Here is a 16880-nt window from a genome sequence, read left to right on the forward strand (position 1 = left end):
CTTTAATGTCACAAGACCAAAGATTTCTCCAACCTGATGAAGAAAACCAGCATTGGAAGCCATAGCATGAGAACTATTTTTCTCCCTAGTTTCTCTCTGCTTTTTAACTTCTTTTTTTTTTTTTTTTCCTGTTTTATTTAGTGGCTATGGTTAGTAGCAGTGGCAGATTTTAAGTGCACGAGAGAGAAAAGTTAGTGAATGAAATACCAATGAATAAAAACCACATTTATGGTATTATTAATATAATTCCTTTGCATCTACTCAAATATACAAGCTAAGATCTAGAAACAGAACCTTCCATTTAATGAAATGGAACAGAATCTAAAAGGAGGCAAAGTCATACATTTTCACTCTGAAACCCTTTTTAGTATCGTGCAATAGAGTACTACAAATACAAAAGAGTTACTAGGATATTTAGTCACTGGCACATTTTCTCTCCATCACCACATATAAAACTCAACACAGTCTTGTCTTTATGTCTAGTATAGCTACTATTAGTTTTGAAAAAAGATGCTAGTCCATATGCACAAATATGGTTTTCCCACTGATAGAGTACCAAAGGTCACAGAGGAAAAAAAAGTAAGTTTTTCAGTGAGTTTTAAGATGTCACAATCAGAAATAGCTTTGTTGCAGGTCTTGTAAGATGTAACTTTTCTGAAACTTTCAACTACAACAAAACAGAAATAATCAATTACCAATTTCAGTTCATTAAGCAAGAATAGTGAGAAAAACTTAACAGCAAGTTGAAATATACACACACGGAGTCTTATCTGCATTTGCAGATTGCTTGAAATGAATATAAGAATTTTAAAACTGGGGTTAAGAGGAGATTTAAAAGTTAAAAACCTCCCACAATAATACTATATTAACTATTCAAAACACCTTTGTCTCTAATAACTGCATTAAGAAAGCACTATTATAATGACACAAGTACCACACTAGTTAAGATTATGTCAGGTTCTCAATGACAAACTCTTATGCTTGTAACTCAATGGCAAAAAGTATTATGTGCCTAATATGGGGTCAAGCTGTCTTCAAAGAAAGCAACATGAAAGATGGAAACATAGTTCTGGTGTAATGTACTACATGCAATTTGAATCTACTATTGTGTGCAAATTTCTTACTTCCTTCAAAGTAAATGGCTGACCCCACAGGAAACTAGTTTTCTTCAGAATTTAATAGAATCCATCTCCTAGAACTTAAAAACATTGAGTAGGATTTGGGGTGAAGCATTCCATCTTAGATTTGCAGGTATTATCCAACAGAGTACAAAGCAATGCAAAACGTTCTAAAATACAGATTTACCTGAAGATCACCCACATTTCTGCTGCTCCATGAAGCACTTTAGAGATACATATCAGGCATAAAGAACAAAATCATGCAATTGAGAAAATGATTTTAAGACAGGAAATTTTTTTAACTAACGGTACAAAGACTATGGAGCTACACTATTAATGGTTTTTACAGCTGAGGACCTTGACCCATGTTAAAAAATAGACTTATGTCAGCATGCAGAAATTGCGATTTCATTTTTCACACTACATTAACTTATGTTCAGGTTAATAAAACACTTCCCAAAACTTCTTTCAGTGTTCAAGAACAGATATTGCTAAGAAGAGCCTGGTGAATGGAGGAGGTGGCCTACAGTACCCTCCAGGGTACAGCAGACCTAGGTAGCCTTCTGAGTGAACTGTAAGATGTTGAGAGGATGCTATACATCATTTAATGGACACCACCTGTGCTCAACATTGTTTCATGTTACTTCAACTGAGTACTCTGTCAGCATCTCCACAGTGTCAGCTTTCCTTCATGTGAAGTAAGCATGGAGACCTTTCCGGCCCTTAGGAGGTTACTGTGTATTGTGACAAGATAGGTTCTAAAGTACTGTGTGAAGTCTGCATAAAGGTGCTGGATGAACGAGAAATATCTTACTGTATGCTTAATTTTTGTTTCAGAATATATCTCAGATCTTACTTTGCTTCTAGTGCCAGGGCAATTATGCCTGCAGCCATAGGTGCAGAGGCTGAAGTTCCAGTATGGCTGTCTGTGCAACGCTGCCTCAGGTCTGTAGTGATCTGGAAGAAATTGAATGTGTGAAATTAGAATACAACTTTAGAAATCAGAGCATGTTTCATTTACTTAAATGAGGGAGGGCATTTTCTTCTTTAATTGCAAGGAAAAGAAGATACATGATGTTAGATGTTCTGAACTTGAAGTCACTTGTGAATTTAGACAGTTTTCTCTATATTGCTCCATGGCATGAGCAACAAAGACACTTTTAAACCAGAAAAACATGCAGAGGGGTTTGAAACTGCACAACTGCAATTCTGTCCCATTTGGATTTACAGAGGACTTTCCCTCCAAGAATCTCAAAGTGCTTTACAAACAGGAAGGAACTAAATCTTACATACAGCCTGCTTATGCACATTTTAGTGACTATATAGAGGTATGGAGGGCTTGATTAGGTTGCCTGAAATCACAGTGGAAGTATGTGACACAAGAGAATACAGTTTTGGCTCATGCTAAGTACCCTGTTTAATCTTTCATTTACTCCTTATGCAATAAATCACATGAAATTAAGCAATAATTCATTGGAAAATCCTGATGTGATCACAAATTTGGCCCAGCCATCACCAGCCAATTAGATGTTTTTAGTTTTGTTATGTCTTATGTATAGATAATTACATGCTGCACATATTTTTAATGTAATCTAAGTGGATGTATAAACTGTAATGTGCAATACCAACTAGACATACAGCCTTCTACTTAGTGTTAGGATGTTTCTATTCAATAATTAATTTTAGACACACGCTTTCTGTAAGAATGTAAAAAATGCACAAAAATGTGTTTATTCTAAATCTTGCTTCTTTGAAGGCAATGTCAATCTAAAGTGATTCTACTCTGTGCTTGTCTTCCTGAATAAATGGTTCTTTGCAGGAGCAATGCAGCAGAGGTAGGATGTCACTACTACCTAGCAGAAGCTCAAGCAAAACTCATGCAGACTGGAGAACAGTAGTTTGAAGACAGCAGTCTTCAACAGGGAAACCTCCATGAAGGTGAATAACCTGTGATGTCAAAACTTAATCTGAGAATTTCAGTCACTGCAAGATATAAAATATCTTCCTGAGGGGCAGAGAAGTTGCTTATGTAACATTTTATCTAAGAACATGGAATTATTGTGTTCTAATTAACCAGCATTGTACTTCATTTCCAACACAGATTTGCACAAAGATGGGAAAAGAGAGGATCAGATGATCAAAAAATCATTAAAAAGCACAGGACATGTAAAAATGCCTGTCTAACTTTGAAATCTCAAGATACATGAAATGTGATCTAAAAAACCAGCTGCATCTCATCTGGGCAGAATATAAGCAAATGTGTGCACGAGGGATAGGTTTCACACATGATGTTAGCTATATTCAGTATATTACATGATTTGTATAAGGCTGATGAAAATTCTCACAACATGTAAGCATATGCAAGTTAACATAGAAGATTTCTAACAGAAAACAAGTAGGGAGCAAGTGAAACAATATGGAAGCGTCTAAAAATTGAAAAAGACATGTGAAAGCATTTATATTGTTGGATCCTTAAATGAAACAACTTACCAGGGGCTGGGTTTCTTGATTGATGAAGTCTAGAAAGAAATTTTTGCCTCCTATCATTTAATATTCTTCATTGGTGCACACCTTGTTACATAATTTCTTCTATCTGTCATTGGCTAGAAGTTGAAACCCCGTAAATAAAATGTTCATGTAATTTCCTTCTCTCTTGCCCTCTTACCTATTGACTGTTTATTCATTCAGATGATGAAAATTACCAATATTGGGAAAAGCTTTAAGCATGGAAATTGCATAAATGCTGTGACAATATTAAGAGACGAAACTGCAGCAGGAAGAGCCCTAACACTGCATTGCCTATATGTGCAAATTCCAATCGATTTTCCAGGTGGAATTAAAAAGTCCAAGTACTAGATGATGACATGCACCCAGAGACATATAAGATGCAGGTATCCCACTTGGAAAATACTGGTCAGTGCTGTGGCAAGGACCAGAAGGAAGGCCATGAAAAAGAGACATTGAAAAGGGATTAATACATGCTCATGTCTTTCACATCCTGGTCCTTTATGCCCTACATAAAAGTGGTGTAGCAAAGAACACTGAAGGCAACAAAGCAACCAGGAGCTCAGGCAGGAGAAAAAGTGCTGTCATAGCAGTTTTTCCCTACAGGACAGCCTCTGACAATACTGTGAAACTCATGCTGAACTGTGCTGTCCTCGTTTCTCATCCTCTGGAAGACCATTCTTCCAGATTGATTTTACTCTCCTGCCGCTACAGATATCAAGCACAATAAGCCACAATGTCTCTTTAACTTGCAACATTGTCCCTCTTGTTCTAAACGGATACTGTGGTAGCAATTTGAACCTTTGTCTGGCTTTCAGCAGATACTTCCCCCAAAAATGTGTTGAGAAAGCTTTGTAGGTGTAAATGCCATTTGAATTAATTTAAAGGAAAGTTACTGACAGTTACTTACAGTTGAGATGTTTAGGTATAGATTACTTCCAAGATATGAGGCGTGTTTTTCAGCACTACAGATTCACTGTCAGAGGACTGCTGCATTTACCCCAAGAAAAAAGAGTACATGATCACCAAGAGGTGAGCAAATTTCAAGAAGAAAAATGATGCCCAAATTCCTGAGCAACATAAAAACATCATCAATCACAATAAAAGGATGTGGTGTTTGATAGCACCATGAAGCTGCCATTAGTGTATATTAGCAGTCATTCTGATTGTTAGGGTGGGGAGAAGGAGAAATTTTTAAATCTTTCATTGAGTATAACACAGATGTTGATCTGTGAAAATGCTGATCCAGCTTCCCAAGAAAAGTCCATGCAACATTTCTAGGGCTGAGAGTTACAACAACTTCTAAATAAGTTGAATCAACTAGGTTTAATTTAAGACAATGACAACGTTCCTGGTATTCGCCTAGTTTAAGCAACATGAAATTAGCCACAGACACCATGATGAAAGGCGAAGAGAAATTATAAAAATCATTGCACTGTAATACCTCCCACAGGCATTGGTGCAAAGTTTTCAGAAAAAGCAGGCATTTAGTAAAGGAAAAAATCTAGACACTAACAGTTTCACAGAAGCAACTTGCTCTGAGCAACTTGCTCTCTGAAGGAGATGCCAATTTTGTACAGTCATGATTATTGATTGATTGAATCATCAATCCTTCTATAGTTTTACCAACTCGGAAATTAATGAATAAAGTAAAAAATGGGATTTCTCTTAGCAGAGAACAAGCTCATGTACCATCTCTCAAGTTTCTCCATTTCTTTGTATTTCATATTTAATTACATGAGTTTTCTGAAGTGATTGAATAATTTTTTACCCTCTGCTACAGTTCTTCAAGATACATTGATTTCTGTGAATCTGTGTCCCCAGAAGTGAGAAGATTTTAACAAAAATCCATTCTACATTTTACAGAGCCTTTGCATTTGTATGTACTCAGAAGAGGTCACATTGTGTCCTGTGATTATCTGGTACATATCTTGATAACCTAAGTAAGTTTCTGAAGGACAGCAGACTTTTGTGTTTTAAGAACTGGCAGCAGACAGGATGGGCTTTCTTTTGTTGTTTCAGTTTTAAGTTCTGCTTAGAGTAGAAGTTTATCAACAAGAAGAGAAAGAAAACCAGCAGATGAATTGCTATTTATCAGAAGACAACAAAACGAGTGGAATATGAAATAGATATGTTATTTGCAGGAGATAAGTAATTTAATAAGCTTATAAACCATATCTATGAGGAGCTTTCTGATAAAAAAATCTCAGTGTGTTACAAAATCATTTGAAAAACAAGTTCAAAGGAAATGCATTGCATTTGTGCAATATGTTTGATAAGAACCATATAGATAACTCTATTATGTGGTGCTTAACCTGTCCTAGCCACATGGTCCAGAGGGGGGAAGCTATCTTTAAGTATTGTCCTATAGCATTCAAAGTAGCAAAGAAGAGAATAATAGGAAAAAATAATGTGACAACTGCATATTATTAGCCAATACTTCTGTATTAACTGAGTATGAGAGGTAACATCTATAAAGAAGTATAATTTTGTAGTCTTTACCTACTGTCCATTTTTCTCTGCCCCACAGTGAGTTTCTATGCCTGTAACTATACCAGCACTTTGCACCTGCACTTGAAAACACCTAAAAGTAATTCTAGTCCTTTTCCATAAGAGTCTATGTAAAAGGTATACATCTATTGGCATCTTTGGAACATTAGCATCCTTTGAGTATTTTAATATATCCAAAGGGTGGAAACTTGGTTCATAAGAGGCTAATTATCACTGCAATAAAACTCAGTACAGTATAAAGTTAAGCGCACTTGGTGCACCTTTCCTGAATAACAAGGAACTGTTCCAAGAACGTGCGTCTACCTGTAACTAGCCTAAAATATTTTAAGCTGTCATTGTATAAGACAAGAAAACCCCTCCAAGACTAGAAAAACTTCTAAAATTATGTTACATCCTATATTTTTAACAAGCAGCTAGCTATAAAAAATGGGTAGTAATGAAAAGAGAAAAAAAAGTGTTTTGTGTAGTTATAAAAGTGTTTGTGATTCTATTACTCCGTACTGAAATCAAATCATTTTTAGAACAAAGTCAGTTTCTAATACTTGGTTACTGTTTGTTCATTTACCTTAAAATACATTCTGCACTTACTGGACAGAAAAACAGAGAAGAAAAGAAAAAAGAAAGATATTCAGCTAAAGAATTGCAAGGAAAAATAGGAAGGAACTCTGGAACATGACATTTTACAACTGTAACCCATTCACTGTTCCTAACTCTTGGGTAGGTATTTCTGTACTAGAATACTGTAGAATCTCACATGATACTGAAATCTGTACTGTGTTACGTGAGAAACAAAACAAAACAAAACAAAACAAAACAAAAAAAACAAAAAAAACAAAACAAAAAGAAAAAAAAACAAAAAAAAACAAAACCCAAAAAAAAAGAAACAAAAAAAATTAGTTCATTTGATGTTGGTTGTAAATCCTATGCCAAGTCACTTCTTCCCGGTTTACTGCTGTGGTATTTTTGTTCGCTATTTTGAATGTAGGAGTCTCACTCCAACAAGCAAAATCATCTTATGATCTGATCAAGTATTGTTACTCTTCAAATTTTGGCATAGAGTTGAACCCCGCATTGTTTGTCAAGTGCATATAAATTTATATGCATAATAGAATTTGGATAATTTAAATTTAATAATAATCTTTCTATTCGCTCTGTAGTTATTTTTCCCTTTAAACTTGCTGCAAGCTCTCAGTTTCTTGTGGAAAGGTATGAAGACAACCTCTGACTCAAAAGGAGCATCAATTTAAACAAAAGTATGAGATATGAAGCAGTGAAAAGGATGCATGATACAACAGTGAAAACTTATATAATTTCTAGACTCTTCTAGCACTTAACAGCAGTTTAAAAAGCTTATTATTTGAAATATTCGGTTCTGTCTTGAGTTCACTTTTTGTTTCAAACAAGACTTCCTTCCAAGGTAAATGATACTTGATAGGACTTTAGGAGGACTGAATTTTTGTAGTCAAGCTGGAGAAAAGAATAGCAATACAATCATGAATGCTCTTAGAACAGACTATAAGTAAGACAGTCACACAGGTAATAGCAATATCCCTGTCTCCATGTGAGGGTATGTATGCTGAAAGGACTTCTCAACAATCAGTTTGAAAAGCTGGCATCACAATTTCATGGAATTTCTCAATGGGTTGTAGCATAACAGAATCACATACAAACAGAAGCTATTTATCTCCACTACGCTGTATCACTTCATCATTGAAAGTATCTAGAGAGGGAACAGCCTTGCAAGGCTTTAAATACCAAGTACCACTAGTAAAACATGGAAAGAGTTGTGAGTTTCAAAAGTCAATTGATAAGATGGTACAGGAAAAAGAGTCTTGGCAGGAATTATTATAGTCTGCTTTTCAAGCATTTGGGATCAGTGACTCTTGCAACTGCAACTGCAAGGTTGCTTTGCACAAGAGTTGTCAAGCATAAATTACATTCTGGTAAACAAATGGTCAACAGACCTGGGTTAATTCTTACGGCTCCTCAGATTTATGCTTTTGCCATTTACTGTGCAAAATGATGCATACTGTAGGACTAAACTAAGGCTGGGATATGGAACTGAATTTCTAATCTGACTAATAAAAACAATCAGCTTTTAGAATTCATGGAATTAAATAAAAAAAATATTTTTACTTATCTCTGATATTCAATGTGAGATCTCCAAGGAAGACTCCAATTAAGAACTCTCTGAATTTTCAGAGACATATTTTTAATTATTTTCAATAAAGTTTATGTAAATTATCTTCCTTAATTTCCTAACTATGGGATAATTTGTGTGCATTCTATATATAATAATTATTATCTCATTTGTAAGGTATACTTTTCAAAAATCTTAACCTGCCTGTATTAGGACACTGCAAAGTTCCAGAAGTGATGGGTACTATACTTTGGTAAACTAAAAAATTATATATGCTTATGTTCCATGAGAAGTCTTAAACAATAAAGGTGAGATCACCTCCAGGTGTTTTTGATCCTAGTGCAAGACATAAGGGAGTAAAATGTGAGAAATTAGCAATGCTCTCTTACTGAAACAGTAATTCTGTAAAAGCAGAAAGTGTATGTTAATTGAAAAGAGTGGATGACAATTACCAAGAAAACTGCATCTATTAAGAAATCAGAGGTATGCACAAAGCTTAAATTAGCGGTGTAGGAAAGTACAAATAAGGACTAAGAAATACAGTGATATTTTACTCAATATTAAAAACATGATCAAGGATATAAAGAAACAGCAATTAATTACATTTGAGGATAAAAGATGCAGAGAGGCAATAAGGAAAGACAAGATTAAATGGTGAAGCCTAAAAAATAACGTGTGTTTTATTTTCCAATACATCAGAAGCAAAAGAATCCCCAATACTGTTTTAAATTTTCAGAGCATAGAGAGATGATAAATCATCTTCCTATTTATCTCTATTTTAAATAACAAGTTAATATCAGAAAGACTGGAAGTGTCAAACACTCTTACAAGAGCTGGAAAGGGAACAACTGTGTTGTTTTTAGCAAATGTTTGAATATTTCAGAAATTCCAGAAAACAGAAAATCGGCATAGTGTCATTATTTTAAAAAGGGTAAGCAGTATTGTCCTACTAATATCATCCATTTGCCACCTTTTTATCTAGTGTAAAGCAGCTGATATAGGATTTAAATTAATTACTAATAGATTAGCTAGTAGAATACTCAATGGTTCATAACAGAAGATGTTGGAAAAGAAAGCTTGCCAAAGTACTGCAGTATTTTTTTCTGGCCATCACTTTGGCTGAAAGTAATATACTCAGGATTTTATAAGACACATCATGTAATACTGCATATTTTTTTAATATTTAATTTTAAGAGATTATAAATGTACATAATGCATAATACATTGATTTAAACTGGGATAATTATGTGGTCCAAAATGTAAGCATGTATAAAAATTAGAAGCAGAGAAATTATATATACCCTTATAGCATATAGAAGAAATGATTGCTGTTTCTAATCAGGTCTTCTACAATTTGGTTTTTGGCCATAGTATGACCTCAAGCTTTTACCAAAGACATGGAAGAAAACACCAGCACCTTCTGATGAGTGTTGGGAGAAACTTGGGAAACGACAAAGTGATGATGAGGGCTGGACTGAAGGTGAGTACTAACCCTGCCAGTTGTTAAAGGTGGAATAAGGAGACCCTAACTATCCTTACATATTTCCTTGAACCACCAACTTTGAAAACAGAAGCAGCAGCTCTGAAAGTGGGCTGGGCATCACACAGTGATGGACACATTATATGACAGTGAAGCTAAGAAGTCTCATCAGGGTCAATATATAAACAGAAGAAAACTGACCTGGCACATACAGACAGCCACTTTCCTATGCTTTTGTCACTGAATACTGCTGCTACTTGACTGGTGTGTCTAGTTTGTATTCTAGAAGCTTGTAACATGAAAAAGGGTTTATAAGAAAACATGACTTAGACAGACTAATACAAGAAGCTTACTTTCCATTATTGAGAGGGATTAACTGTCTGGGCTACATGGCCAGAGAGAAGACAGACAACTGGAGCAGTCTTCATACTAGCAATAAAATCTGTGACACCAAATGCTTAGAAATCAAAGCTAAAGGGGCCCAGAGAGCAAACAAGAGAAATCTTTTAATAGCAATGAATAATTAAAAGCACTTATACTAATTTTGAGTTAATTTTTTGTCACAGAAAACTTTGAAAGCAATACTGATTGTATTTATAAAAATTGTTGTTGACTTGACAGCAAATGCTGGATTCAAAGGACTCAGGGAAGTCCTACAGACTTTCTAAGTAAGAGGTCAGGCTGGAGGAACACAATCACATCTGCTCAGCTTATTAGTCTCACTCAAAAATGAAGAAGTTAGTGAATGTCTTTTAAAGGACAGTAAAGGGAATTTAATCACAGAAGTGAGGAATCCTAGTAGATATAATAATTCTAAAATTTATTATTATTTAACAGGGATAACAAGAAATATATCAGGAAGAAAGAGAGAAGACTTCAGTGAAGAGAAGCAAGTAAATAACAGAAAAATCATTGGAATGAAGAATGATCTCAGAACAAGTCTAAAACAAAAATTAGACCATCTGATAATAAGAAGGAATCCAAGAAGGGATGGCCAGCATCCCAGAATCCTGAAAGACAAGGCAGGGAGTATTAAAAAAAAAAAAACACAGAGGCAATTATTTGTAACTCTTGATTGATACCAAGAGAAAAATCTGCTAAGGACCGAAAAGAAAGGTTAGGTAAGTCCTTAAGAAAACATAAGGAAGAAAAAAAACCCCTCCAAATCCTTCAATCTTCTGATCCAGAAGTAATAAATTTCTGTAAGTTAAACACCAGAATAAATAAGCAGGGAAGAGGACAATGTTAGCAAACCTCATCAACCTGAGTACAAAGGTTTAAAAGGTTAAAAGGAGTAGAATGTTGAATACTGGAAAGTATCCTGAATGCATTCATTTTGCAAAGGCACACAGGATGTACAAATACTAATGATATCAACAGATTATCCAATAGAATTAAAACTATTTGTCATTTTCCAGCAAAGATGAGAACATTAAGGAAATCAGATGCTGGCTGCTTAGGAATGAGAAGAGGAACAATACAGAAAAGATGAGCACTGAGCCTTATTTTCCTTACAATATATTTCCAGAATAGACAGCAATATGAGTAATTAGTGATGGTCACTGAACGTAAAAGAGGAATGATGCTGTGTCAAAACAAATCTAAGAAAACAGGTATCTAGGTAAACTGCTAATATGTGTGTAAAATGTAAGAACTACTGATAACTGGATTTAAAACACAAGGAAGATATTAGAGTAAATGATTTCCCTTTCTCTCCATCCCCCTAAGTCACTGTGCAGAATACAATCACATATACATGAAAAAACAAATAAAACCCATACTATTTTCCTGTCATAGGATTCCCCACTGCTGTACGTTGTAGCTAGTGTGGATGCACATTCTTCCAGATACCACGGCTTTTTTCCACTTTCAGCTGTGCTGCTTATGGAGATAGTGTAGATGCTATTGGTGTAGCCATCACAGGAGCAGTGGTCTCGACTTCTTCCACCATTTCCAGATGCCCAAACAAAGACTGAACCTAAGCCTCTCCGTCCCTGTTTGGAAACAGTACAAAAAATTTGATTAATAATTCTTATTTTCTCCCTCAACTGCTTAATAGCCAGGTCTTTTTCCCCCCCAAAAAATCTCATGAGAAGAAGAAAATAAAAGAACAAGTCCCCTGAGAAGAATTTGAAATGAGAAAAGTATTTAGCAGATTTCAGAATCAGACATTAGAAAAATTGAGAAAATTGGTAGTATAAATACAGCTTTAGAAACAACTTTTATACGGAGTTTGTTGTTGTCCATCTATATTATCCAAATGTACCAAGAAAGTCATGCTGAAAACTCAGATGAAGGAGTAAAATATCATACTGGGCTGGCTTTCTGGGTTGCAAGCATACACTGTTGGCTTATGTCAGCCTCTCATTCACCAGCACCCCCAAGTCCTGCTTGAGTCTTTCTTAGCAAGACAGCTTTTGATCTGTTCACCCCACAGCTTGTATTGATATTGAGGGTTGCTCTGATGCAAGTGCATCACCTTGTACTTGGTCCTATTAAACCTCATAATACAATACTGGCCCATTTCTTGAGCTTGTCCAGGTACCCTTGCATGGCATTCCATCTTTCAAGAGTATCAACTGCACCGCTCAGATTGGTGTCATCTGCAAATTTGTTGAGAATGCACTAGATTCCTTCATCCATGTCATTAAGGAAGGCAGTAAATAACACTGGATAACAATACCAATGGGGACTCCTGAGGGACACTTGTTACTGATGTTCATTGGACATTTAGCCATTGACTACTCTCCACTGGATGTGAGTGTTTAACCACTTTCTTAGCCAACACTTCATTTATCAAATCCATCTCTCCACAACTGAGAGAGAAGGATGTTGTGGGGAATTGTCAAAGGCTTTACAGAATTCCAGATAAACGACATCTGTAGCCCTACCCTTGTCCACTGACACAGTCACTCCATCACAGAAGCCCAATAGGTCGGTCAAGCAGGAATTCCCCTTGGTGAGGTTGTGCTTGCTATCCCAAATCACATCCCTTGTCCTCCATGTGCCTTAGCAGAGCTTCTAGGAGGACTTGTTTCATGATCCTCCCCGGCAGAGAGGTGAAGCTGACCAGTTGGTGGTTCCCAGGGTCCTCCTTTCTCTACACTTTTTAAGGATGGGTATAGTGTTTCCCTTTTTCCAGCCACTTGGGCCTTCACCAGACAGCCATGACTTCTCAATTATCATGGAGATAATTTGTGAGTTTAATAAAAGTATACTACCTCGAAAGACTTTTCAGCGAAGTAAGTTAAATAGCAAATTCTTCTGACTAGTGTCTACATGAAGGTGTGTCTCTAAAATTCAAATTTTCCTTTAGAAACATTTCAAGCAGAGAGAAAAATACCAAGGTGCCAAGTTTAATGTACTATGAAATCCACATTCACCAGACAGGATCAGTCTGAAATTACAATTTTTTCACTCCTCTTCTAGATCTTAGCTAACGCACCAACAAAAAGATACAAAATAGCAACATTTTCAATGTAGTGGGGGTTTTTTGTTTGTTTGGGGTTTTTGGGTTTGTTTGTTTGTTTTTTTAAGACAACTTTTATGAAGTGCTACAGCTCTCTTTCTTTACTACAACACTCTCTCTTTTGTCTTCACACACAGGTCTTGAAAGCAGTATTATGGCTAAACCCCACCAATGGTTTATACACCAATGGGTATCATTCAGGGTTATCAAGCCATAGCTTCCACTTAAAAAAAGAAAAAAAATTAAAGAAAAAAGATTTTGTAAAAAAACTTCTCAAAAAGATGCACGAAGAAAGATGTCCTACTAATAACAGCCTGTATTTTTTCTGCTGTTACCATCAGATGGTTCTGTGTGCAAACAGCAGTATAACATAATTTGTTCCATGAAATAAAAACCTTTTCACTGCAGTGTATGACTGTATTATTAGTCTGTTTGCACAGAGAATGTTTATTCTCTATGCAATCTATTTTCTGTGTAATCTATTTCATTAGATGTGTACTTATGCTGCTGTGCTAGTAATAAACAACAAGCTATTTGAATCATTTTTGGCCACAAAATGGTGAAAACATGCCAATGGATGTTAGAAATTCTGCATTTATAATTTAAACATGACTAACATCAATTTACATTTTTAATAGTAAGGGCGGGGCCTTAAAACTAATAGCCATTTGCACCTGGTTTTATGTTTTCATGCTAGGGTTTTTTAGTTGAACAGATAATGGCAAGTATTTCTTTAAAAAAATGACTCCTGCAAATATGTAAAGGATCAATGTCTCTGTTACTGCAATAAAAAGTAAGTACCAGATGCAGTGACCAATGGAAAAGAGTATTTTCTACTTGTTTTCTACATTTTACTTTTTTACATTTTACTTGTTAGCAACTGTGCCCACCAAGTAAGTAGAGCAAGAGTGTCAGCTGTTCTACTGTATGTGAATGTTATTCCAGTTGGTATCATCTAAATAAAGACAGTTAAATAACAGTTAGACTGTGTTACAAAATTAAGATAAACACGCATACAAGGCACTATGTAGCTTTTACTGTTTATCTAAATCTATCATTTGTCATCTGCCAGGTGTCCAAGGGTATCAGACAGAAAGTCAAGCCTTGAGATGCCAAGAAGCCATGTGTCATTTATTAGGCCAAAGCAAAGGTGCATGTACAAATGATATGGACACAACTTGAGCAAAACTAAGAGCTGCTAACTCTTCCATAGAAAAGGCATAGACCAGTGTTGAATCAATGTCCAGCAAAGTATGCTCAAAGTTCATCTCATGATTTTAAAATTTCATTCCCTCCCCTCTAAGCACAAAGTTGCTTCTGCTCTTCCATTTGCAATGACAGCTAGGGACTGCCTCCTATAAACTCTGCATGGTGTCCATAACTCTGCACTTGCACTTGTCAGTGCACCAAATCAGGCCACTATGAAAGGTTCTCCTTTTTTCTAGTCTATTTTCTTAAATTGCATAAAATGTCATATCATTTAAAAGAAAAAAAATCCCATTGTGCAAAATGAAACTGTTTCACTGATGACTGTGACTTGCTATTGACTAAGTCACAGTCCAGTTTTCTAGTACATTTTCTGGACAAAGACAGTGTGCTCAACAGACAGCTTAAATGAAATGGACTCAGGGGCCCCAAGGCAGAAACTGCACTTGTAAAGCATGAAAGAAGAATCTTGGGGCATTTTTTTTTTTTCCTGCTAATGCCTTCTTTTCCTTGGTCAGCAAGTTACAAGCAGGTAAGTGATACAAAAGCCCCTTTTTGTTTTTTCCAGTTCACCAGCATGGACAGGTTAAGTCTGCCAAGAATCAGAGCTAGTATGAACATGCTCATAATGACATCTGCAGAATTTCCTTATACTATTATAGAAACATCCCCTGCTCCAAGTGTGTGTGTTCGTGTATGCATCACATCTTTATGAGTGAATGAATTAGCAGTACTGGCAGGGATTTTTGAGATAGAGGTCTCCATACACTCAAATAAAGACAACCAGCAGTCCCACACACTTTTAAGTTGCTTACAGCACTCTTTAAAAATATTCTAATAAAAACAGTTTCCACCTACAAGATGTAGTAAGAGCCAGTGGAGTAAATTTTAATCACACTATTTTATAAATTTTAGACCTTACATTCATTCACTGCTTTAAAAGTCAAGTTGCCTTAATCCAGCCTGTGAATCCTGACTATTTCCAGCCCAGGAATGAAGTGCCCCAATAACCCTCTCTACCGATGGAGTGACTTACTGTCTTGATAGGTGTGATCAAATTTACAAAGGAATAAGGAAGAAAATATGAAGGAGCAGGAAAGGCAGAGGACAGAACAGTTGAACTGGAGTAATTAAGAGTTATAGGGGTGGCAGTCAGGGAGAGATAATTTGGCACCAATATGCTGGAAACTGCACACTCATGAGCAGAAAACAAACCATGAAAATACAAAATGGAGAGAGAAGGAGGGACACTCTATCCACACCTAGAACCTGAACATTTCATTTCCTCTATTCTCCCCAATACTGTTCTAAAATTACTTAATGTTTCCAAGAAGTAAAAACTACTGCCAGAAAATGAAATTGATCCTGAAGTGGAAGCTGGAAAAAGTAGCCCATGGTATGATCTCTTCCTTAAAAACTAATTCCTAAAGAGGAAATGCCCATAACTGAATGTGCAGAACACAAGCCAGTATTCTGGAGACCTAAAAAAATCTACTTTGCAAGCATGGTTTTTAGCTCCAGCATAGTACAATCACTGTAGTGCCAGGCACCAAGGATCACAGCATCCTGAGAAATGCACCTGTGAGATACATCCCCTTTCTTCCAGTTTCTGCTGATTTCTGCACTCTGTAGGATCTGGACACTGCTGCCCTGTGCAGGGACACAGCATTGCCACGCTATTCACTGCCAGCATTTTGCTTTTGACCAGGAGCAACCCCTAGCTCCTGCTGAGTTTCTACCAGTCCATTTAACCTCTTATCTGGGAATGAAAAATAGTCTGGCACAACATCCTTAAAGGACTCTTTTGTAGACTGCACAGTACTGAACCTGAAAGCAGGCATCTCTCCAAAAAACATAATGGTAAGCTGAGAGTCCAAGTCAGCAGTTCTGAAGTGCTACCAGAAAAAAGCCAAGCAGGCTTTTTTTTTTTTTTTTTTAACAGTCTTCTTATATATGAAAGCAAAAATTCACTAACAAAAGGAAACATTTCTCAGACAATTAATTCTGTTGAGGTATCCATACTTTCAGAAAAAATAATGTTTGTGCATCAATTTATTAAAAATGCACACCTACAGTATCTGTGAGGAAATGAGTAATGAGTCAAACACGGATGCATAAATAAAGATGCATGTTCAGGGGAATGAACAAAAATAGACACCTGTGTTTTATATTAAAAATTATGGTTTTACTCTTATAAAAACTAGGAAGTAAAGAAAATCTTTCCTGTTGCTGCAACATAGCAATATATATACACACATAACATATATGCAATGCAAAAATATATCACTACCTACAAAAAACAATTATTATCTTATATTGTTGGAAAGGGAAATTGCTAAGAAAGGTTACTGGCTATTTCTGAACCAGCTCCTTAATTAACAAAACGAAAGGCAAAATAATTAACCATGCTAAAAAAAAAAAAGAAAAAAATGTACTTTGTTATCTCTTAGG

General features: G+C 35.8%; 1 protein-coding gene across 2 annotated transcripts in view; it reads right to left on the minus strand.

The window, feature by feature from the left end:
- Nucleotides 1–16880, minus strand: part of PCSK5 (proprotein convertase subtilisin/kexin type 5) — a 225697-nt gene that overhangs the window by 100267 nt on the left and 108550 nt on the right. For both annotated transcript variants that reach the window (XM_053931696.1, XM_053931697.1), the window contains exons 8-9: nt 11536–11748; nt 1975–2075 (exon numbers count right to left, since the gene is read on the minus strand). In XM_053931696.1, the coding sequence (XP_053787671.1) occupies nt 1975–2075; nt 11536–11748 (314 nt within the window). The remainder of the gene's footprint in view (nt 1–1974; nt 2076–11535; nt 11749–16880) is intronic.

The sequence above is a fragment of the Vidua chalybeata genome, chromosome Z, assembly GCF_026979565.1.
Source record: "Vidua chalybeata isolate OUT-0048 chromosome Z, bVidCha1 merged haplotype, whole genome shotgun sequence".
NCBI classification, from domain to species: domain Eukaryota; kingdom Metazoa; phylum Chordata; class Aves; order Passeriformes; family Viduidae; genus Vidua; species Vidua chalybeata.